Raw genomic sequence first — 24,904 nt, forward strand, 5'->3', positions numbered from 1 at the left:
TAGGCACCCTGCGGTGCAATGGCGGTGAGGTCTGGCGGCCTTCACAGGCCAGCTGCTTGGGGATTTCAGCTGGTATCCCCTTCGTCTCCCCTCTTCTGCCCCAGTGAGGAGCGCAGGGCAGACCTACGCGTGCAGGCATCTCTGGAACAGAAAGTTAGCACATGCTGGAAGCCCGTTGCTCAATAAAGTAGCAGCCTTGTGCATTCTTCCAGGATTTAAGAAAACAACTGGCAGATGTGAATGATTTATTTTTCCTCCCTCTTCTGCTGCGGTTTATTTTTTCCTCTTGTTCGAGAGCGCTCAGCTGCTAACACAAACAATTGCTGAAATTCCACCTGCCCACCTGCGGCCCCTCCTTCCCGCTGCTCGCCCGGGCCCTCGTCTTCCTCCGAGGGGAACTACAGCCCGCTTTCTTCGAGAGAGGAGGAGGAGGAGGAGGAAGGAGAGGGAGGGGCCGGGCCGCGTCTGGGCGCATTGTTCGGCGCTCCTCTGCCAAGAAATAGGTGACTATGAACTCATCCCTAGCCCCTCGCGGAAAGTTTGCTCCCTTCCCTCCCCTCCCCTCCCGCCTGCTGGCGCGGCAGGAGGCAGCTCGCAGCCTGGCGCTGGCCCTCCAGTCCCCGCTCCTGCTTAATATTCCGCCCGCTCCGCCGATGTTGTGCTTGGCTCCGGTGGGACTGCAACTCACGGCTTGAAACCGGAGCCAATTTTCTGTCTTAGTCTCGCAGTGTTTTGACTGGAGGCAGATCCAGTTCAGTCCGATCGGGGCTAGTGGAAACAACTACCTAAGTCTCTGCTGTCTGCTTCGTTTGGGAGGGAAGAAAGAAGAAAGAAACGCGATCCCTAACTGCTGGGCGCGCTCTCTCGCACACACACACACACACACACACGCACTCGCACACCCCGCGGCGCGCACACACACGGAGACACGCACCGCAGGCACACGCAGGCACACAGGCTCGCAGGGCCGTCGGTGCCGAGCGCGCCGTGCCAACACCGCCGGCAGAAAATGGGAAGCGAGTGAGCGGATCCGTGCCGGTGTGTGAGCGGGGCCGGGGGCCGGCGGGAGCGGGGCCGGGGGGCGGGGGCCGGCGGGAGCGGGGCGGGGGGGCGCGCAGCAACTCCCGTGGCCGAGGACCCCGCGCCCTTTGTGGGAGAGGGCTCCGGTCATTTTCCTGCCGTAAGAAGGAAAGCGGGGGAGAGTGTGCCCGTGCCAGACGTATCCGCGGGTATTTGCTATGTGCGCGTCCACAGCGGTGCGACGCCGCGGGGCCACCGAGCGGCGGGGCGGGGGGGCGGCGGGGTGCCGGGCGCTCACCGCGCTGCTTCGCTTCCAGGTGCTGGCGCCCGCGATGACCCTGGTGCTGCCCATGCAGCGGCTCGGCCGCCCCATCGCCGCCGAGGGAGCCGCCGACCTCGCCGCCTACCGCGCCCTCTGGGAGCCGCCCTGCTGCGGCCGCCCCGGCCCCGCCGCCCCGCCGGCCGCCGGGCCCCCCGCCGCAGGTAGGCACCGCGCCGATGGGGGCGGCGGGACGGCGGCGGGGGCGCGGGCCGAGGGCGGGGGCGCTCCCGCGGGCCGGCCCGGGCGGCCGCAGGTGCGCGGGGGTCACCGGGCGCCGCAGCAGCCGGGGCGGGGGACGCGCCGCGGGAGGCTGCCGCCCGGTGCCCGCCGCCCGGTGCCGGAGCGAAAGTTTTGCCGAAGCCGAGCGCCCTGGGGGCGCAGCCGCTCCCCGCGCCGCCCGGTGACTCGCCCTCGGCTGCCCGGGCCGGCGCGGAGCGTGCCCGTCAGGTGGGGGCTCCTTTCTGGTGGCTGCGAACCAATGTGAAAATATGCGGTGGAGTTCTCCCGTAGCGCGACGGGAAATGAAAAGTATTTTGTTTGGAGAACCTCCGGCAAACCGCATGTCATTTGTCATATCTGATTTATTACCCGCAGGATCACATTACAGGGGAATTTCAAATCCTGTAACAACTTCCAAGATCACATACTTTAAAAGGAAATATGTGGAAGAAGAGGATTTTCATCCACCACTCAGCAGCTGTACACATAAAGTATGTTTTCTCATAGTCATTATTTTTACTCCGAGTTTCAGATGCTTAGTAACACTCGATTGACCCATTTCCAGAAGGCTGAAATACTCGGCTGAAATTAGGAGCATGATCCAGCTGTTTGCGCAGAAACAAATAGTTGTCACTTGTTCGCATTTATTGTTTTATTGTCATCAAATTGCTTAAGAAGCAGAGGCATTTCTTCATTTATAACAACTGTAAATGGAAACACTGAGAATAACTTTTTTTTTTCCCTCCAGATTTTTTTGTCCTTAGTTAGTTTTTAGAACATGCTTACAGAAACAGCTCCGTAACAACATTCAAACAGCAGAGAGGAAGAATATAAATAAAAAGGGCCTATGATTTCCCCCCCGCCCCCCACCTCGTTCAAAACTCTTTCCAGGGGAGAAAACAGTAATAGGTTCCATGTACCCCAAATGGGTTACAGATCCTCCAGAAAGACAGGACTTGGAAAGTGAGTGCGAGCTGCTTCAGTATTTAATCCTGTTTATTAAAAAGCTAATAACTCCAAAAGGACAGATTAGTAAATGAAAGAGTATTTTTTTAAATGAAAGCTGGCAGGGGAGGGATTAGAGCAAACATTTCCCAGGCCAGTGAATACATAAATTGAAATCTAAGGGGTTTTTACGAGTGATTTTACGCTCTCGTTCATTAAGGGCTCAGTCCTGTAAGGGATGGAACACCTGGGGTGATGCGCTTAAGGGTAGTCTGTGCCTTGAGACACCATCTATACCTTGCTGGATCGTACCCGGCCTGTGGCAGCCCAGTGCTACCCACATACTATTGGTAATGGAGAGGATACAGTATAATCTGATTAAAGCACAGCTTATGGTAGGCAACAGTGCCACCAGGGCCCCCGAGACAGAAAGCTAGAACAGGTCAAGATGTGGTGCGAGTTCAGAGGTGATCGTTACCTGTGTGGCAGAGGCAGCCGCCTAAGGTGCAAGGAATGCTGAGTGCCTCATCCCTACCTGGGACACTGGGCAGGGAGGTCTGCCCAGTGGGATCCTATTTCCCTGGAGGGATTTCCGCAGAGGAGGAACGAGCAGGAACACTGAGCTCGCTTCCCAAGTACCTTAAGAGTAGCCAAAGGAATTTTCAGCTGCAAATAGTGTTGGCTGGGAATAAGTACCTGACCAGGGAGGTGAAAAACTGCCCCACCGTTAATTCCAGAAGGTGTCTGGTCTGTTGCCAGAGCAATGAATAAATAGCACCGAGGGTGCTGAGAAATGAGCTCTGGTTAGTGAGTGTGTCTCCCACATGTCACATCACTCTCTGATTTCAGCCAGTTGTTGGTTGTTTTTTTTTTCTTGGCTAGATAGTTGGATTTTTGTATCAGTGACTATTTCCCTTGCAAAGGGGAAGAATAGTTGGTTATCCCTTTCTTACAGCATAAAAGCCAGTTGTAGAGGTATTGGTAAAACAGACCTGTCCTCAACATTGTTTTGTGCTGTTGTAGAGGTGTACCATGTCACAAGCCCTGGGTCACCCGTTTCTTCCGTTTGGCACAAATACATTCTCTGCTTTGCAGTGCTGAGCTCTGGGGCAGGGAGGATGCCCACCAAGTTTCTTTGAATTTCTTATACACTTTTTTATACCTCTGCTGTCCAGTAAAGAAAGAGTTATGTTCTGACATTACTTGTCCCATAGCGAGTGTGAGACTGTAGGGCCTAGAGCGTCTCTCTGGAGGGTTGCTGGCAAACATCTGTAGTAGAAAGCCTTTGACAACTTGTTCCTACTGGTGGCCCTCCGGGTTGTATCACCAGAAGGATCACAGTTCAAGGCTTACTGGTTTGCTCCAGGCTTTTATGGCTTCACTGACTGTTGCTGCAGCAGGTATAAAGGACGCAAATTAACCTATAGGCTTAATATAATTTAAAATGAGTCATTTATTATAGAAAATTACTCTCTCTAACAAAGAAGAGCTTCAGCTGTGAACTCACATGAAAAGACGGCCAATTTTTGTTTTTACGAGGCACTGTGCTGCTTCTAAGCCCTGCAGACAGGACCAGGCTGTGGAAAGAGCTAGAGGGCTGGGGAGAGCTGAATGGATGTGAAAAGCAGCTGTGCTTTAAGCTCTTTCAGTCCTCATAGCTACGACTTCCACTCTGCAAAAATGCTGTAACCATGTGGGAAAGGGAAGAATGATCAAGCCACAGATGGGGGGGATTTAGAGCAGTCTCTCTTTGTGCTGTGCTGCTCTCCTCCTACGCAAACCAAATTCTTACTAAAAATGAAAATCAGTTAATAGTGCTTACAGTAGCATGCATTGCCCCCTCTCTTATTTTGATTCCCAGGGTAGCGATTACAGCACAGAATCTGGGGCCTCCCGGGGGCAGTAACCTGCTCGTGCTGCCAGTGCTGAGAAAGGGAGCCCTGGAAGGACCATGGAAGGGAGAACAAATCTATGGGCGTCCAGCCAGGATTTCTGCAAATCCCTATCCTCTCTCCGTTTCCTGACCTTGTCCCTGCCTATCTGCGTTCCCACCGGTCCTGTAGAGCACAGGGTGTAGTACACAGGCCAACAGCTGCTCTCCAGATGCTGTGATGCTTTGAGATGGGTTTCTCCCTGCCTCCCTCCCTGCATGTGCTTTCATACACAAGAGCAGTGTAAGGGAGCTTGGCAAATGGAGACCTCCTCGCTGGAGGGCCTCTTCCACTGGCAGTGGATGAAATGCTTGGACACTTGCTGTGTGAGGTGATGGCTGCTGGCTGTGTCTTGCAAACTTTGAGGCTTCAGGAGGGGACCTTCGCTTTGCTTTAGAGCTTTGTAGAAGCCCCACGGGGGCGATGGAATTGGCTCCATTTACATCAAAAAGCTCCTAGCTATCACTGGAGCAAAACTGCACAACAATTTTATGTTCTAACCCCACATGCCAACAGAGCCAGATCTGTGCGTCTGGATTTTACTCTGCCATTCCGGCTTCGTGCCTGCAGTTGCCTCTGTGGTGTAGTGCTCAGCTCCTCACCTCCTAAACCTGGGTGAATGCTGTGGCCAAGCAAAAGCGGGTCCCCGGCTACATGGGGGTGCAAAATGAAAAGCCAGATTTTGGCGCCTTAGAAAGAGAATAACTAGTGGCACAGGGGGAATACTTTGCTTCATTTTCTTTCTTCTTGCTTGGAACAAAACCGGTTGCCTTCAGTTCTGTATCTTCTGTCTTGCATTTTCAGACAATCTCCGTGTTTGAGGAGCGGGCCCATATTCTTTACATGTCTTTGGAAAAGCTGAAATTCATTGATGATCCTGAAGTCTACCTGCGGAGATCCGTCCTCATCAACAATCTAATGAAGAGAATCCACGGAGAGATCATCATGCAGAACAACTGGTGCTTCTCCGCCTGCTCCTTCAGTGGCACCTCGCCACAAGAGTGGTTTGTGCCTCAGGACTGTCCATACAGAAAACGCCTTCGGATGGCAAAGGAAGAGTATGAGAAGCTCCACACATGCTGCTTCTATCAAGAGTGTGGCAGTCACTATTTAAATCTACCCTACTCTGTTAATGCTAGTGCAGAAAATACTTCCTCCTCTTCCTCTTCCTCCTCCTCCTCCTCTTCCTCCTCCTCCCCCCCCTCCATTTCTTTGCCAAGCTGTTCCCAGCAGGTGGATTATGACATTGGCAGTGCCCCTTCCTACAGGAGTGATGACCAGATACCTGCTAATGAAATATTCATCACTAATACCAGGTCTTACAGTAATCAGGAAAAGGCAAAATTTAATGACGATAAAGGAGGTAATGAACCCGAGCGAGAGGGCATCGCCCTAAACTGTGAACCTGTAAGAGGCACCCATGCTCTCGAATGTAAAGGCAAATTTTATGACTATTTTGAGACTGGATGTAATGACAAGAGCACCGTAAGTGAATCTTGGAAAAAATCCTTAAGGAAAAAGGAATCTCTACCAAGTAATAAAATGTGCTGCAGCAAAGGAAGTAAAATATGAGGCATCTTTCTTGCTCTGTTGAAGCATGCGCAGCATGTTCATTTGTCTATCAAATTTTTATTTTGAATGGATTTTTTATAGTTTTCTACAAACGAAACAATCATGCCACAAACGTTATGTATAGTCTCAAATGACTGGCGAGCAGATTGCGTAAAGCATCTCTATGATCTCCATCAGCGGGCTATTTATAAATACGGAGACTTCATAAAGAACGCAGTTGCGTTACTGCTTAGCACTATAGTCTGTACAGCTATGGTGTAGGTTTCATTACTGAAAATACCAATCAGCCAGATGGGGAAAACATATCGTTTTATATATCCCCGCCCCCAAGAAGTCTGCCATTAATTAAGAAGAACCTCTGTTATGTTTACCAAGGAATTAGAAGTCTGGTAAACAAATTGATACTACCAGCAAGGGTGATGTGCGCCTCATAACTCAGTATTTGTTCTGACAAAGGACTGTCTTCGTGGACTGGGAGTAAACCATCCTTATCTTTTGTACTGATACTTTTGAATTCCTGGATTCAACGTCTTGTTCAACTGACAAAATAGGACATTGCATAAAGAAATAACCTGTTTATGGGATCTTAACCAGAAACAACACATGCAGCTCAAGTACTTGCATGTTTTCACCTCGGCTGTAATAACTAATGAGGCTTGTTGTTTATACAGGGCAGGTTTTTTTTTTGGTGCCTTACTTTTTGTCTTAATTTTTGCCAGCGTGAAAATTAAGTATGAATCAGTGATACAGCAGGGATTTAACCTAAACAGAGAGAAAAAAAACCCCACCCAACCCACAGGGTGGATCAATATTATTAGAAACCTTTAACCTTTGAAGTACTGAGTTCAACTTCCTATTCAAACATCTCTGTTCTTCCTTTTTGATGCTCAATTGCTTTTTGATTTGCCATCCTTCGGAAGGGATTGAAGAAACAATAGAGAGATGTCTCTTGTAAACAAGCATTCGATGCTTGAGTGTTTCTATGGCAACTGTCTGTTGCTGGGGCTCTTTTTTTTCCCTCTTCGTATAATGAAGTTCATGAACCAGTGGCATGTTTTATACTTTATTCTGTTTCGCATAATTTCTCTCCTTTAGATTGCAAAAGCATGCGGGAGTTTTCTATGACTTTTGCCGTTGATTTAAAAAAGACAAGAAAAGAAAGCAAAAAGCACAATGTTAATCAATAATGTGGTGATAAACACAATTTTATCTGAATGAATGTAAGGAGTTTAATTTTAAAAAAGAACATTTTGGAGAAATGAGCTGAGATTTCAGTGGCTAAGGACAACATTTAGTCATCCCTAGGTAGACCGTTTGCAAAAATGTGCTGTTTAAAATGCCCAGAAGACATCAGCCAGGTTGGACCGAGAGTATTGTGAGTATTAGATCCACCAAATTAATTGGTTCCCACAGTCCCTGTAACAACTGGCAGGATGTGCTTGGTAAAACAGCCACATCCAAGCCACGGCTGACTCATAATAGCTGTCTGTTCCCACAGTATCATGCACTCAAGAGACATCTTCTCCACTTGATTCTTGTCCAAAGGGCGAAATTCACCTCTGCTGGGGGAGCAGCCAGCTTGGTGCAGGGCACAAGGGTCCCCAAGAGGGCCACCCCCGTGGGCTGCCCCAGCTTGGTGCTGGAGTCAGCCAGGTCTCTGGGTCAGAGACCTGCTCTGGGTTTCATGGGTTTGGCCTGGGTCTTCCTGGGCCATGGCTATTTTGGATAGTGCGTGCACCCCACAGTCTCGTTTGCAAATTGGACGGTTTCGATGATTAAGCCCAGTGGTCACAGGAAAAAGCTGCCCCCACCTTCCCAGCCAAAGTGACCACAAGGAGAGTAGGACAGAGATCAATGATAACCTTTATGCAGTCAGGTGAGTTGGAACCGATAAGTTTGTAAGGGTTATCATTGTGAAGAACGACAAATGAAGTATAAGTCCCACCTGATTTCTCCAAGACAGAGGCTTTTTTATTAATAATAATAATATTAAATATAGATCTCATTCATACAGTGTATGAGTAGGATCGTCATTTAGACATTTGTCCACAAGGACCAATTTTTTAAAAAATCTGATTTTTCTTGTGTTAACCCAGATAGTCTAGTAATGTCTGCTCTTTTCCAATATTTGATAAAACACTTGATGTTTTAAGCTTAAATATTAGATGCTTGTATACTAATGTGGTGTTGTAGTAAAGTGAAATTTCCTTGATATATATTTATTAAAATGACCAAATTTCATTTTAATTTTACATCTCCAATGGCTACTGGGTCCTTTCGCCCATGTTCCTCTCCCTTACCCAAGGAAATGCCATGTAATCAAGCTGCTCACTGCTGAAGAAGTTGCACTGCAGCTGACTGTGCACCTCCAGCTGAGTCCAGGACAGAGCTCAGCCTTCGCGGGGTTTCGGGGGCCATTAGGACAGTCTGAAGGTGCACCGAGAAGCAACAGACTTCTCCGTGGACTTGCACAGATAGCCAAGGAAAACGCCTGGCCAAATGCTGCTCAAATGGCAAATCAGCTAACACTTTTGGGGTGGCTGAAAGGGGCTCCTGGGTCTTCAAGAACAAGCCTGCACATAAAACCCATTGCAGAGTCTTCTGAGCTGAATTTGCACTGAGGTGATGTGTGGGACAACTCTCTCTCTATTCTGGCCTCTCTACCAGCTTATTTAGTTCCAGGGACACCTAGAAGTTAACCTGTTAGCGCTCTGGACAGTGTTACTGAGTGTCATCAGGATCTGTAAGAGATGAAATGTCATTTAATGAAGGTGGGCCTAAGGATAAGTGGTCTTTTATGCCTTTCTCTAGACCCTGCCTCACAAAATAATAGCAAATACTGAAAGTAGATGTATGGGACTCGGGAGTCCACTGAATTATCCTGTTTGCTTCAAAAGAGACGAAGGTATTTCATGTTAGAAAAGGGAGTTGGAAACACCTTTGTCCAGTTGCCAGAAATAAAATAGACCTTGATAGGATTTCCAGCCTGGGCTGGGCTGAATAGATTTCATGGTTTAAATTTGGTTTGATTTATGGCATATGAAAAGTGTAAACCTGATAGGCCTTTTCCCCATTACACACTCCAGTACTAAGGACGTTTTGCTAGTATCACAGATTCTCAAGAAATAGTTCTTTTCCAAGATTATACTAATGCCTTTCATCTGTACATCCCATACACACCTGCTAAATGAATGCTCCCGCACTTGATCCTGGCCTACTTGCCTGGAAGAACTGGACAGAAGAGCTTCTCTCTAGGACAGCTGTTTTTATCATAAGATGCTTTGCTCCTAGAGTGTAGGACTATAAAGTACTGTGCCTTTCAGCAGGCTAATAATGATACTTCAATAATACATGGAAAACAGCAACAGGAAAAGATGTTTATGTTGTCAGGTCTATTTTACTGTCGCTAGGAGCAGGTGTCATTTTATCTTCAGAGTCGCTTTCCACCAGGTAATACATTTCCCTTGGATATGCATAGTTCATTTGAGTTGAAAAAACGATGTTCCTTTTTCAAAACACTCAGCATAATATCAATGTGTGTCATATATTCTTAATAGTTTTGGTCAAATTTTACTGTTTTTACTGGATTAGCTAATCTGTTGAAACAGCTTAACAGGGTTATTTAAACCGGCAGTCAAATGGCCTCAGCTGGCACTGATCTGCAATGCCAGCATAGCAGCTGGCTCCACAGAGAAAACAAACGCTGGCTGAGATGCAGAAATGAAGTGCTGCTTTCAGTCCTGAAGGTCTTACACCCCAAAGTAAAGTTGTGACAAAGAGACGTTTTCTCACATTTCATCTTCCTGTGTGCCCTTCATCCTCCTTTTATGCCTCTCATCTATCGTCTGTCCTCTCGCTGCAGGTGACGACATGCCACTGGCATGGTACACTGGACGGCACGCCCTTTGGGTTTGCCACAGGGGAAGCAGGGAGCTGGTTCAGAGGTGCAGCATGAGCTAAATGGGAATTTAAACTAACCAGGGTGCAACGTGTCTTGGCTGCTTTGTGGCCCTTCTGGATGCCCATGCCAGTTGTGACCCACCCAGCTAAATGGCCTTTCCAGCTGCTGGTAGCTCAGATCTTGCCACTATGGTAGTGAGCTGGTGATGAAAGGGCTATGGCCAAAGCAGAGACGTGAAGGTGATTTCTAGCCTGTGTTCGACTCATGCCCTTTTACTGCCTTCTTGAGATACAGGCTATAGCCAGAGGTGTAGCAAATGCAGTTGCTGTTTATTTCTGCCAGGAACCTTGATAAAAGAAGTTTCTTAAGTTTTATCACAAAAAGAGCCAGTCAGTCACATCAGATAAAGGTTTAGGCTGCTGTGGGGTAAAGGATTGCATCTGGCGTTTTAGTCAGTGACCATAACTCTCACATGGAAGCCTCCCAAAGGGACCTAAGCTTTTTCATTGCCTGTCACTTGGCTTTGCAACCTCGAAGAAAGGGGCTGCCCTTGCTTCCTGGAGGTAACCTTCTGGGCTCCTCAGTGCTGGGATGAGTTTTTCTGCAGCTGCACAAGGCACCCCAGAGGCTTTTCCTGGCAGGGTGTGCAGAGCCTGCTAAAAGATCGTAGCCAGGGAAGTGCTGCAGAGGATCTTGCTGGAAATGTTAGGCAATGTGAATCTTCCACAAGGCATCCCATGTAACAGCCAAGCCGCTCAGTCACGACTACTTGGAATACACAGTAATTTCCTGTGTTTTTTCAATCTCACTTTAACTTCTCTGACAGATGGGGAAAGATGACTAAACCAAGGGAGTTTACAAAAGTTCGTCTTGTGGTGTTTGCAAACTGTCTCTGTGAGGTCCGTTTTCTCTAATGTAAACACAGCCGTGGCAGGGCGCCGAGTGCCTTTGCAGCAGTTAATCCTGCGCAGTTTAAGGCTGCTAATATGAGGTGTACCCGGCCAGCCGGGTCTGCACTGGGGAACTGAACGCAAACCAGCCCTGGGGCTGAGGGCTGTTAGGACAAGACCTTCACTCCTGTAGGCTCTCCACAGAAAGCATGAAGCAAAGCAGCTGTGGCTGTAAGACCAGACTGAATTCACCATCGAGGGTCAGTGGCTTTCCATGTCAGGGGGCCCGGGGTCAGGTGTGGAGGGTTAGGTTAAACTCCAGGGGAGTAATCATGTGAAAACATTTGCCCTTGGGGCTGTAGTTGGCCCCTTGTTCCTCTCCCTAATCTTTAAGTCATAGCAAGGAAGTGAATGCAGATTGGGGAAGGTGGAGTTTCAGTTCCTCAGCTTTGCAAATGTTGTGCAGACTGAAGGGTATGCAAAGCTTTCTCACCAGATCCAGCTGAAAGGCCAGGTAGGCAAGTGCATTAACTTCTTCTAATCTCTGTGTTCAAGTTCCCCCTCTGAGGAATGCAGGGAGCGTGAGGAGAAGTCACAGATGGGTGGTCTGTGTGCACTCAGAAGTACGTGTGACGAGCAAGAAAATCTAAACCCCAACACAAACCCCAAAACAGGGAGATACTGAATTTGACAAATAACTTGTCTTCTATGGCTAGTAATTATTCTCAATTAACGCAGCATCATTTTCCAATTTACTGCAGAGAGCATCTAATCTGTCATACTGGGATTGCAGAAAGGAGATAAATGGTCTGTCTGCTCAAGGTCGGTCCATTTAGTGCTACCTCCTGCAATGCTGTTTTCCCTGTGGAATACCCCCTCAGGCTCATCTTTCTGTACTGGGGGCTGTGTCTGCCTCCTGAAACAAATAAAGGCCCTGGCCATTGCAAAGGAGGGTGACAGCATGGCAGCAGTTGGTGACTGTGCCTCCTCCACTAGAAACTGTCACAGCTGCACGGCCCCAGCAAGCTCAGAGGGACCCCACAACATCACTTCCACTGTCCTCTCCCTGCCTTATGTTTCTAATACAGCGTTTTCACTTGTGGATTATGACTGGTGCCAAATGCCCTCTGGCAGTTTGCTGGCTGATATTTCAGAAGCTTTGCAGCTGGATGACGGGTGATCAGACCCTCAGCTGGCATGAGATGCTGCTGTGGCATTGATTCTTGGAGAAGTTGTGCCTGGTTATATCAGCTGACTATCTGCACCTTTGGTTATTGTTGGTTGCCTCATTTTCTTAATCAGAACAAGTTTCAAATGGTAATCTAACTCCTCCACCTGATGCCATGTGGGACCGGCTACTCTGTATTTACCCATTTAGTTAGGGAAAGCCTCTGTCAGTGGGAGTTGGAGTCGAGCAGCAGATTATTTTCAAATCCCATTTTATTCTTGACTCCAAAATTGTTTCCGTCTCTCAGTATATATGTCAAACCTGTGCTCCATTCCTTCATTGACCCTAAAAGCCCTTGTAATTTTTTTTTCTTTATTTGCCTCCATCCATTGCTCTTTCAGGGTGAAATCCTCTGTGCTTATTTCTGTGAGTAGACCCCACTTACCAGCCACATCCTCTTAGCCATATGGCTGCCATGGGGCCATTTATTCCTTTGAATAAAGTAGTGTGGGTTTGGCTCAAAATGCAATTGCCCTTTATATTACAAATCATCAGACAATGCACATACATTAAGTGTTGCTACCCTGAAAATGTAATGTACTTTCAGTATTATGTTTTCCTCAAATTTATCTTCTGTGAGTCTCAACAAGTATGACCAAAGTGACCTACATTTCTCAGTTTCTATTAATATTATAATAATTATTATTATTATCATCATCCTGAAAATACATTTTGACTAAGTTTTAAATCTTGAGCAGCCTACATTCTACCTGCGGAGGCTGAATACATATTTTTTCCTCTTTGACCCCTTCCTCTGTGTGACAGATTGGATTCTGGTTTATCAGCAGACTAATTAGTGTAATAGTGGCAAATTTCATTTTGTGTTTGCTGTGAGAAGCAAGGTGTGTAGTGTTAATGCAATCCTGAAACGTACCTTCACTGAAGAATTGCTCCAATACTGAAACCTTAAAATAACCTGTATAGTCATCACAGTCATGAAGAAAATCTTAAAATATGAGTAGGGCATAAGCTACTGTCAGATCATTTTCCTTATTCGGCATGCAGGCTGAGACAAGGATTTTTATTGTATGAATTTATCCACACGTTGAAGTGCCCGTTTGCTAATTTTGAGGCTTAAAGATGACAGTGTAATGTCAGCTTTTGAGGTATTTCACTAGTGACCATTATAAATAAGGAATTCAGCTAACGAGCTTGTCCCACATTCCCAGTGGTCTTCTGAGCCTCTCAAGCTGCCGGTGGCCCCCAGTAGTATGTTTCCAGCTGCCAAAGCTCCTTTTTCCCTTTGAATATTTCCATGTGCTATCAATAAAATATCTTTCTAGGCTCTCAAAACACAGGGACAAGACAAAGTCTTTTTTAACTGAATAGCAACATAAATAATAGAAAGGCAGCTAGGCCGATAATTTTATTCTTTTAGTTTCAAATATATTAAACCTTTTAAAAAAATGTTATTATTTGGGAACTTAATTTTAATTTAAATAATGCAACCACAGCATTTTCTGGCTGTCATGAATCTGACACCCGCACACTAAAATCCTTCCTGATCACACAGCGCTGCCCTGGTGGGTGCCAAAATCAGAACCTCGTTGGAGCCTCTGAGGTTTGACTGGATGTTTTCCCACACTGCCTCATTTTTCCCCTTTGCTCAGAAGTGCTGAGAAGATGCATGTGGAGGGGGAGGGGACCTGAGAGAAAAATGTAAATCATAGCAACCTGACTGTCAAGAGGGTATCACTTTTTAATTCCTAGCTTATATTCCCAGTGGTAGTGGAGCTGCAATATGAAATTGTTTTGGTTTAGCTCTTAGCTTGGTTTACAGGTGCCGGAAGAGATGCAGCCCCAGCCCCTTGAGCACAGAGGTAAGGGACCTTGCAGCAGAAAGCTCGCCTAGAGGTTTTGTTCCCCTTTGATAGGTCGGGCTGGCACTCCTTGCAGGAGCAGCTGGGAAGAAATAATTAGCATAACAAAGAACTATATTATAGTATTGCATTGTGCATTTTGAGCCTTCAGATACCTTGACATATTCGATTGCATGTTACATAAATCTCAATTCCAGGTAGAACCGGAAAAACACAAAATAAAATGAAAATAGGTAGATCTCCTCACCTTTAAAGTGAAAACAATTTGAATACTCCAATTGCAAATATAGAAAACCTCAATGTTTTGAGCGTAGCTGGGCTGCAAGTGCAGTCATCTAAACCCAGGTGCTGGTGGCCATCAGTGTGGCTGTCTGGCACGCATTGGCCAAGGAGCGCTGTTCTCGCCGGCTGGCGGGAGGGTCCGAGGGGGAAGCAGGGCCATTTCTCCCTGGCATACAGGGGCTGATGGGCTGATGGACTGGGGTGTGTGGGGCATGTGGGCTTGTGCCAGCAGACAGGGGCTGGATGGCCCAGCCTCCCCAGCAGCTGCTTTCTGCCTCTTTCAGCTCAGAGATGTATGGGCCACATGTGGGCAGTGGGTTACCAAGGAAAAGGTTGTGGGTGCAAACACTTCATGTTATACTCCATTTTCCTCATTTGCAAATGGCAAAGCCGCGCTGCGGGGGCATTGGTGATTTGTATTGGATTAGTTGCACAGGAGGTTACAAACCCTGTGGAAAGCTGCTCGCCCTGCCTGGGTGCCTTCCCTTGGGTGCTTCCAGGTGTGGTGCGCTCCTCTCCTGCCTGGCTTGATTGCTGCAAAGCTGCCCCATGGCAGAGGTTGGACAGAGCCTGCTATGGCCTGTGACGTTTGCAAAACCTGTTCTCCCTTCCCTGCCTCTTGTGAAATAAGCTGCTTTGTGCTGCTTACATGCCCTGTGCCCACCTGTGGTCAGGCTGCCCACTCGCTGCAGCGTGCCTCTGTCTTCCATTTATTTCCCTCTTTTGTCTGCTTTTTGGCTGAGGAAAATTACCCTCGCCAGGAGTTAGAAGAAATGCAGAGAATGAAGTAAAAGGAGCAAAAATATCCCAGGAAAGGCTTTTCACAGCTGATCCTCCCGTGGGTCCAACGTCTGTCAGGCGTGCTTGCAGCACGCAGCTGCATCATGCTGTCATAAAGAGAGATTTAAAATCTAACCTGCATATGCAACTCTTTCTCTTGCTCCCTTGGATTGAGAGTCCCTGGCAGGGCAGGAGAGTAAATCCCAGTTTAGGAGGATGGCTCTGTCAGCCCTGCAGGCAGCCTGTGTTGCAGCAGGGAGCTGTGTAAACTTTGTCATCCATGGTGGTGGTGATTTCTTCAAAACCTGAATACGCTTCACCCAGAGATTTGTATTTGGTGAGCACAACCTCACCAAGCAGGGAGATGGCAGCTGAGCAAAGAGCACAGAAGATCCTAATGCTCTGTCCTGGTTGTGCATGGGATAGAGAGGCTGCTGAGCCTCTAACAGAGAACTCGGTGGAAGACCCAGAGATAGGCTTTGAGGAAGGACAAAACCAGGGAATTACAATAACATGTTATGGTTGTTAAATGGTTGTGGTAGTTTCAGGAAGCCGTGACTTTCATTTACTAAAAACACAGTGTTGTTTAGGCTTTGTGCCTCTGATAGTTATAATAAAGTTTATCAGAGAAACATATTTGTCAAAAACTAATGGGACTTTTTACATTTAAAACACACTGACACTGTGCTGCACTTTCCTTCACAGGTAACATCTAAAATAAGAGTTGTAGTTGAAAGAGATTTGTGAAGAAAAATTACATAGATCTATTCTTTTGTTTACTTTGTGCATTTGACAGCCCCTGAACACACTCAGGTTCTCTGCTTTGCCTGTACAGTCTGTCAGTCAGTTTTCTGACATTTGTTTGAGCCTTTCATGTAGCAGCGGAGAAGACAGAACTGGTTTTTATAAGGAAAATATGTCCGTGGAAACACAAAGGGTGCTGATGGATTCAGCAGTAGGGAGTGTCATTTGGTGATGCTTTATATTCATTCATTTTGGGGAGTGGGAGAGATTTAAACAGACTGGTCTTTTTTTACAGCAGAGAATGCTTCTTTGCAGCCCTAGAGCATAAAACACCACACAAGAGCACTGGTGAAATTTTTAAAAGCAGGAGTTGAAAAAGCAAGAATCTCAGGTAAGCTCCCTGCAGGTTTGGGAGTGTGGGGCAGTGCCAGCCCACAGTGCTTTAGGCCTGTCCTTAGAGTGCAGTCACACCCCCTGGGACAGTCTGCTCTGTCCGTAATAAATATGGTGTGTCCTGTGCGTGAAAAATCTCTTTCCTAGCATCTGCAACGGCACTTACTCTAGGTCTTGCAGGGGCACCATCAGGTCTTTTCTTTCTGAGCCTGTTTCTACAACTCCAGAAAATGGGCTGTTCCTTTCTATAACAACCATATAGCTTCACTGACTGTATCCATTGCCAGTGTTCATTTTCTACAGCTCACACTACTTACATGGAAAAAACAAGCTCTATGACTTCTCTTATCCTAATTTCACTCTTTCATAAGAAGTATGGTCAATTTAAGCAAAGCATGCCAGACTGAGCAGAGGATGGGCACCTAACCCACCCTGGTATACCTCCAGTGAGATCAGTAACCCAGCATGGGGGCAGACCCCTGGGCAAGGCTCATGAGAGGAGATCATTATGGTATGGCCCATTACCATACCAGGACACCTATGGAGTCGTTATTTTATCTTCCTCACAGTGCTGAACTGAAGAAACAGAAATCAAGTGGGATTGAAAAGGTTTTGGGGTCAGTGAGAGCAGCTGTCTGCAGTGCTTTAAACCATTGATGCTTGCCAGACCCACTGTACTTCTTTCAGGCCAGTGCTGCAGAGGTCTGCAAGATGTAACCTTCCATGAAAATGGGAGAAGATTAGAAAGATCACAGAGTTCTGTGTGTGAACCTTCTGTAGGTAAATCTGTATGCAGCTTCTGATACCTACAAGGAACGGCAAATATTTGGAACTGTTTGGTGACAGCCAAATCTGCACAGTACAAAGGACCTCCATGCCCAACCCTGTGTGTAGCTAAAAGGTCTTCTCTGACTGACCATTTGTCCTTGTATTTGTACTGGGACCTGACGTCTGTGGGACATGCAGATTCTGCTTGAATGGGGAAGAAACAGCTGCCTTATGGCAACATGTTTGTTTGGAGAAGAGCCACAGTCTTGCTGAGGCTCCCAGAAATGTGGCTACATGGCACAGAGGTAGCTGCTTTGACAGGAAGATGCATCTTGGGCACAAGCCCTCTGCTGCAGGTGACCCCATGGGTCAGCCCTCCTGCCCCCCACGCTCTGCTCCTCCTAAAGTCTCTCTGATGCTCAGAGGCTGTTGAAAGGACATCTCCCCTGCCTTTGAACCTGGGAAACTGGAGGTGGTTCGGTGGTGTCTGAACTAAAGCCTTAACTTTTTTTTTTTTTTTTAAATAATTTGCATCAACACAGCTTTGACTCAAATTCTTTCAAACTCCACATCTTTGGACAAGAGCTTCTGCCAGACCCTCTGCTTTGAAGCAGAGGAGAAACACCTCTATAATTTCCCTAGCCAGTGCCAGAATATGGAGGAAGTCTGCCACGGTGCATGCCCCAATCCTGCTTTGGGGAATCACTTAGCTGTTCCTGTTTTGACAGAGCTCATTTACCTCTCCCTAACTGCTGTAATCTCTTAAAGAGTGCAATTCAGGTTGTTAATATGAGTACCTTCATAAAGAATTTCCATATGCAAATTCCCAGCCTGAACTTTGCAACAACGAAGTCTGTTGCTGGAATATATTTCTCTGCACCCACAATCATCTTTTTTTATCCTCTGCGCACCATACCCTCTGCTACCTGCTCCGAGCTGCTTTCCACAAGCTGGAAGTTGTGAGCGTGAGTCTAATTTCACCCTTCAGTAAGCAGGGAATTCAGAAAATTTAGAAGTGCTGGGATGAACACCAGGCGCTTGCATTTGTGATAGCTCTTAGAGTTAAAACTGTGTGTGTAGCTGTGTAGCTGCTACGCTGTCATTTTCTCTGAACGGGAACGTGAAACCTCTCAGAGGTTGCTGCCTGCAGGCAGCAGTAGGCCCCGTTTGGCATGCCAGAGGGAGCTGAGCTGGGTGTAGCCTGTCGGATGACACACACATGTGCAAGCACATTCACTGGGCTGTTTCCTGGAGTCCTGGCCTTGTTCTGTCTTGTTCCCTGGGCTCTTTAAAGCAAGGGTCATTAGGACTGTTCGCTCTGGCACTTGTTCATCCCACATCCTTCTCTGTATTAGACAATGTCTACCTTACAATGTTTGATCCTGATCCAGCAGAAAATATTCCATTAACGTGACTTGAAGAGAGGAACATATTTTTCCTGGCCTCTGTCTGTGAAGTTAGTTGCAGCGTGCTGCTTTGTACATTACGACCGAATCAAACTTCCTTTCATCGGCACCAGCTGCAGCGCTTTATACCTAAACCCAGGGCGCAGAGTAAAAAACCTAGGGATCCATGTCAGAGCAGGAACTGACCTGAAGCCGTCCATGAGCCTCAGGTCAAGTCTGCATCTATTGCCCGTCGTACTAAGCCATAACAAAAATATTATCTTGAGAAAGCCTTTCTTGTATCTTTGCATCTCATTTATTGGTGGGTCCTGCTCTCTGTCTTGCTGGCACCTCATGAAGAGTCAAAACCGGGAGCAGGAAATCATATGATGAGTCAAACCACAGAAATTCAAGGTCATTTGTCCAAAGAAAGACTAGACTGGTTTAATGGAGGTTGGAAAGGGCATAGCATATGTGAAAGTATGCTATTTAATCTCTGCTGATCTTGATCATGGGAAATGATAGCAAACAGAAAAATAGATGTGACTTTACAAAGCGACGTAAGGACAGAAAACAGCAACACAAAGACACCAGTGGGAAAGAAGACTACTTAAGATGGCTTTTGGTTACAGAATGGAGCAAGGTGAAATACCAAGTAAATATCACCAAGACACACTTGAGTGTGGAACAGTCTCCAGAAAGAAACCAGGAGAGCCTTTGCTTGAGCCACTCAAAACTAGCCTGGACAAGGTGCTGGGTGAGATACTCTACAGAGAACAACTCAGCAATTGCCATAGGGCTACAATGATCCAATAGCTCTTTCCCACCTTTAATCTCTGTGATCCTGCAATTAATCATCACATATTCATTGTGAAATCTCTGCTCAGACCATTTGTTAAGCTTCTAACTAGTGAAATTTTATGTTCTCTAGAGGAGGACAAACCTAGGATTTTTAATCCAAAATTACACCTGCCAGTGGGCTTGGAGCCATGATTTTTCAGGCAGAAATTTGGGTCTGGGTCCAAACTTTGTATCTCTACAATGCACAGATCTGAAATGCAGCTGCTTTGTTTCTGCCTTGTGCCACTGTAGAAGCTGCTGCCAAGAGACAGAGATAGTGATTCAGACAGGTTCTTTTCCAGAGCAGTGACAGTGACTAGCAATTACAAATAGCTTCGGACCTTTGGAATGTAAGGGTGTGAACAGAGGCTGATTTTTCCTTACACTATTTTTCCCTTGCATCCTCCCCTGCCATTTCTTTACAAGTGCAGAAGTTGGGACGTGGGTGCGATGAAGACCGAGTTGGTCAGAAGAGATCAAGCTGCTGATAAGGCTGCCTTCCTGGAGCGATAGGAAGCACTTCCTCTGGTTTATGAGCTACAAAGCGTTGAGGTGGCAGAGGCAGCTGCAGTTCAGAAATTCGGATTTGTCACTCTGAAGAACAATTATAGATCTGTTAGCAACCCCCTGGCACTGTGTAGGCTTGCACAGCAATTACTTCTGCAGTTGCGTCGGCATCACCCTGCTGGTTGTAAACTGTAAGGATATCCCAGAAATAATACTGAGGTTTGGTCTGATGGGTTCCCAAGCAATGAGCCATCAGATGAGCTGTGGCCTGTTATTCTTCCTCACTTGTGGAGCAGGTGCAAAGAAAGCAAATAGCACTGGTGTCCTTCCTCTCTGATCAGAGGCTTGTTGGTGGATGTAAACTGGAGAACATGGTGACTGGCAGAAGGGCCATCAACAGCAGACTGGAAGAACGCAGAAAGGGGAGAGAAATGTGCCGTAAATGGGTCATGAATTCAAACCTATTTCTCTGAAACTTTCTGCCTCCCTCCTCTGACATGGACAAGCAGCTTCTCATTAGGGTTTCCATATTTTAATTTCACTCTCACTTTTATTTCATCACCAGTTTCACATCACTCTTCCTTTGGTTTTCTTTAAACTGGTCTTCTCCATGATGGTGTTTTTCCATACATATGGACTAGTCAGAAGCTGAGAGGCCTGCCCTATTCTTATCTTAACTCCAACTTTCTGAACATTTTTATTAATAATTCCCCTTTCTTTGCACATTACCAAAGGGTCCTGAGAAAAAAATTGGGTAAGTCTGACTTCCCTTGCAAATTTAGTATTCCATGCTCACTACATGCAGCACAGACAAAAGCAGTGATTTTTTTGCAGAAAAGTTGATAGTTTTTTTCTGTGCTTGCCTCAATGAATATGACAGGATATGGTTCAAGAATGCACTAATGTCTTGATGATTTTTTGCATCCAGATTATGCACATTAGTAACACGAGCAATTTCTGGGTATGAATGGATGAGCTTCTCATGGGATTTTTTGCTGTGTCGAGCATGGGAAGCAGTCAAAGCTGGAGGAACCAGAAGGAAGCAGTTTTGCTTACAAAGTCTGTCATTCTGAGTTTGGATGGTTTTTTTTCACCCAGAAACAACCTCATCATCTGAAGATTGCAAGTGGGTTTTCTATGTGAATTCATTTTCTTCCCAATGTTGCTTTTAAGGTGTAAAGGGGGAGGCTTGGAGGCAGTTGGGTCTTGGGAGACAGTGCAATGCTAGTAATACTGTCCAGCCTCCCCAGCCCCTGACGCATTGCTGGTGGCTGCAGGAGGAAGTGGATGGTTATCCACGGACTGCTTCAGGAGAGGGACTGCATATCATTCTGCATCTTCTGCAGATCAGCTGATAAAAGTCTAGAAAGAAGCTCTGCAAAAAAAAAAAAAGAAAAAAAATTAAGAGCTCTGCCTTACCCAGCCATAATGATGGCCCAGAACACCTACTGAGGAGGCTGGACAACCCGTAAAAAAACCACAATTCAGTTATGTCTGGGAATAGAGTAAACTGAGATTAGCAATAAAGCAGCTTTTGTACAAGTTTGAAGGATGCTGTAACATACCAGAGTATTTTGGTAGCAGTGCTTTTCAGGGCTGTGTTATGGCAAGTTACTTTTTGCATGGGCTATATCCAGAGATGATCTTCCTTTTGCATGTCTTTAATAAATTCTCTGCTGCATTCAGCCACGGAGCAGAGGCAGTTTATGTGCTTGCCTGGCATTCTTAAGCAGTGGAGTTGGAAGTCAGGCTAAAGCAGTCCTAGGTAGAAAGGGTATAGCAGCATGTTAGTAATGCAGCATCTGCCAACAGATACACTGGTTAACAAAAGTTATGAACTAAAACCACCCCAATATTTTTAACTGGATTTCTTAGCAGCCTCAAAAAGGGATGTCTTTTCACCATCTTCCTAGTTATGTTGCAGATCACTGATCTGTGCCTTTCCTGATTTTTTTCATGATCTTTCCCTTCAGTGGACTTTTACTGGACTTCTTCAGGAAAGATCTTGTCCTATTTAAGAACATTGTCTCTGGTCAGGAGGCAGGGATAGCTTTGTCCTTGCACATAACTAACTTCCAAACTCACAAATTCAGCCTCGTGATGAGCACATGTTGAAGTGGTGCTCTGTGTCCAGGGCAATCCACAGATAATGGCCCAGTTCATCAGGAAGCATCATGACCACCAGGTCTGGACTGCAATGTCAGGGTAACTGCTCTCTTCTTTCTCTCCCGTGGCTAGTCCAATTTATGATTGTGGTCAGTTGACCGTGGCCAGCTGCCAGCTGCCCACCCAGCTGTGCTCTCACTCCCTCTCCTTAACAGGTCTGGGGAGAAAATAAGATGAAGAAAAGCTCACAGGTCAGGATAAAGACAGGGAGATCACTTACCAATTACTGTTAGGGGCAAAGCAGACTCAGCTTGGGGAAAACTGATTTATAACCAATTAAAGCAGATTAGATAGTGAGGAAAAAAAGAAAAACGGCACCTTCCCTCCCTCCATCTTTTCAGTCACAACCTCATTCCCAAGTCCTCTACCTCATCCCCGGCTGAGTGATGCAGGGGATGGGAAATGGGGGTTGTGGTCAGTCTGTAACAGCTCCTCTCTGTCACTCCTTCCTCCTCACACTGTTCCTCTGCTCCAGCATGAGTCCTCTTCATGAGCTCCAGTCCCTCATGAACTTCTCCACCGTGGTCTCTCTGCAGGCTGCAGGGGACACCACGGTCTTCTCCAGGGGAATCTGCTTTGGCGCCTGCAGCACCTCCTCATTCTCTGACCAGCGTGTCTGCAGGGCTCTTTCTTAGATTTTACCTCACACGCTTTCCCTGAGGTGCTGCCATCTTGGCAGCGGGGCTCAGCCGTGCCCTGCGACGGGTCTGCTGAAGCCGGCTGGAACCGGCTGTGTCCGGCACGGAGCAGCCCTGGCTTCTCCTCACAGACGCTGCCCCTGCAGCCTTCCCTGCCAGGGCCTGGTCATGAACACCCTGCACAATCACTTTCGCTCAGGTGGTCAGAAAATCCTTTCTGAGAGTCTGAAGACAAGTTTTTTCTCTCTGCCAGCCAACGGTGATGTGTGGTGGGTGCCTAGGGCTGTCTGCCGCTGCCTGCAGCGCGTGCTGCTGAGGGAGCTCAGAGGCACCAAGCATGGCGCGTGGGCATGAGCCAGGGCACATGCCACCAAGCCGGGCTTGTGGCAGGGGCATCCAGAGGTATGGCAGCAGGGTGTCTCTGGGGGAGGGAGAGAGATGTTTGAGGGGGGCAGCGGTGGGCTGTCGGTGACATAAATCCCGAGGCTGCATCTCCCTTGTGGTGTGGGTGCTGCTGCCCAGGGCACGCTGAGGTGTGGACGCCCAAGCATGCAGCATGTGCTATATGCCATGGCAAAATCGTTGCCTTGGCTGCAGAGTGTCTCAGTCCTGAGGGGGTTTTTTGCCTTTTAAGGCTTTGTTACAGAATTGGGACCTTTGCACTTGTGTGTGTGGACAGGGTCAGCAATCTTCCTCCTTTAGAAGTCACAACTTGCCGCCAAGTCAGTCACTCTCTGGCACTGGCTCTTGGTCAAACATGGCCCACACTGGTGGCGCTCAGCAGGGATTTCTCAGAGCTGAGAGGAAGGAGGTGAGGGTGGTTTTTTTTTTTTTTCCTGGGTTGAAAAGATGGCAGCCAGAGAGAAGCTCTTGAACAGAAGTATTTCAGGGGAAGGCAGGGAGGAGGCGTGTGCGGCTGGGGCTGAGGGTTTTTGGATTTCCTGAAGCTGTGGGATGTGGGAAGCACCGTGGGTGACAGACTTGGATGGAGGTGAGGAAATGGCCCAGCACATAGCAGGCACTGGCCCAGGATGAGTGTTGGCCACCCTTCTGCAGTCCTCCCCTGTGCTGGGCAGTCACGGGTGAGGTGTGCTTCAGCTACCACATCTGGCAAAGCTAGCGCCAAGCTCTGCTGGCTTTTCAGGGCTGGTCCCATCATTCCCACACAGCAGGGCCCTGGCAGCCTCCCGTCCCTTGTTTGCAGCCCAGTGCAGCCTGGCCTGCAGAGCTGGGGGCTCCCGACCTGCCAGGGAGCCCTGGGGGGCTCTGCAGCCTGGGGTTAGCGTGCAGACCCGGGCAGTGCTGCTTTCACAGCTGCAGGAGCTGAAGCCACTAACTGTTGCAAGCATGTCTTCTGACTCTGTTTTATGTAAGGAACCCAGAGCTTTAGCTCTTTTTCTTTCTAGTCAAGAATTCATCAAGACAACTGCAGCTGAGCATGGTTTATAGTGACATGCTTAGTATGGGCTCTGGTTGAAGTTTTTGTTTTGCAGATGGTTGCGTTTTCAGATACTGGCACGAACCAAACTCCTAGATCCAAATATCTCCCATCTTTTAGATCTGAATCCTGTATGTTCTAAACATTTCTACTTACTCGTTAGTAAACCAGAATGTTAAATGGCATCCAAGTGTGGCCATGAGCTAGAGATTTTGTCGGTGAAGTTTAACCTTTGCATTTTCAGAGTCAAAGCTTTGCATAAAGGAGAAATTCTAGGGTAAATGTAAATAACACACACACACTCACACACACACGTCTGGAGGATTAGCTGTCTCTTGTCCAGAAATGCCACACCTTGTAATTAAAGAAGAGGCTGTTAGTATTCGACATAGGAATGCAGAGGGTGTGGACCATCTCAGATTTACAGGCTATCAAGTTTATGAAAGAGACTAAATGCTGTTTAGTGTTACAAAGGTGGTAAGACCTTTGTTCTGCATTGCCCCAAAAATCTGGCAAGCCTCTGATGGGAAAACACTCTGCAAGTAAGATCTTGCTAGAAAAAGCATCTGTAGGAAAAATTCAGTAGGGAAACTCCAGTAGCTTCTGAAATGACTGCTTTTCTTCATGCACTGCAACAGGATGATGGTGTATAGGCTGAATGTCAATGTGTGTGTGCAAGTTGCCTACTGTGAACTGGAAAGTTTGACTGAATATTTTAATTTAACTTTATAGTATCCATTAAAATAAAAGTATGTGAGTGAGCTTTAGTGCCAAAATAAGTGCAACAAAAGCATTTCAGTATGTGAAAAACAGTATCTGTGATGAAGATCTGAATGTAAGCACAGGGCTGAGGAAATCATTTTGGTCGTGTCCTTTCCAGTGAGTTGCTATACCTTAGAATATTTATAGCTTTGCAGAATAATGAATATTAACACTTGTCATCTCACATCCAAAGTGTCATGTTAAAAAAGGGATTTGAACTCTAGAGGTTAATGCAGTGAAAATTATGACAACATTTGGCTCAATGAAAGAAAAGCTTTGAGTTAACCATAAAAGGCTCAAAATGGAAAGCTTTTTTTTTTTTTTTTTTTTCCTTTTCCTCCTGCCAGACCACC

At 46.9% G+C, this 24,904-nt stretch overlaps 1 protein-coding gene across 2 annotated transcripts; it reads left to right on the forward strand.

The window, feature by feature from the left end:
* The first annotated feature begins 897 nt into the window (after positions 1 to 897).
* On the forward strand, positions 898 to 8,261 carry SERTAD4 (SERTA domain containing 4). 2 transcript variants are annotated; one of them, XM_055816634.1, is made up of 4 exons: positions 898 to 1,038; positions 1,338 to 1,503; positions 1,937 to 2,052; positions 5,242 to 8,261. In XM_055816634.1, exons 2-4 carry the CDS (start codon positions 1,353 to 1,355, stop codon positions 6,007 to 6,009), a joined length of 1,035 nt encoding a protein of 344 aa, XP_055672609.1. In that variant the 5' UTR covers positions 898 to 1,038; positions 1,338 to 1,352; the 3' UTR covers positions 6,010 to 8,261. The 2 variants fall into 2 exon arrangements, with proteins under 2 accessions (XP_055672609.1, XP_055672608.1); XM_055816633.1 differs by lacking the exon at positions 898 to 1,038 and having other exon boundaries at positions 1,081 to 1,503.
* The last annotated feature ends 16,643 nt before the right edge of the window (positions 8,262 to 24,904 follow it).

Source organism: Falco peregrinus, chromosome 11 (assembly GCF_023634155.1).
Source record: "Falco peregrinus isolate bFalPer1 chromosome 11, bFalPer1.pri, whole genome shotgun sequence".
Taxonomy (NCBI): Eukaryota; Metazoa; Chordata; class Aves; order Falconiformes; family Falconidae; genus Falco; species Falco peregrinus.

What these genes read in the sequence shown, in the direction of transcription:
- SERTAD4 (XM_055816633.1), top strand. Translation starts at nt 1,239, where the DNA reads ATGTGCGCGTCCACAGCGGTGCGACGCCGCGGGGCCACCGAGCGGCGG. An exon ending in CGCCGGGCCCCCCGCCGCAG is followed by an intron (nt 1,504 to 1,936) that starts GTAGGCACCGCG and finishes TATTACCCGCAG; the next exon opens with GATCACATTACAGGGGAATT. An exon ending in TCAGCAGCTGTACACATAAA is followed by an intron (nt 2,053 to 5,241) that starts GTATGTTTTCTC and finishes TTGCATTTTCAG; the next exon opens with ACAATCTCCGTGTTTGAGGA.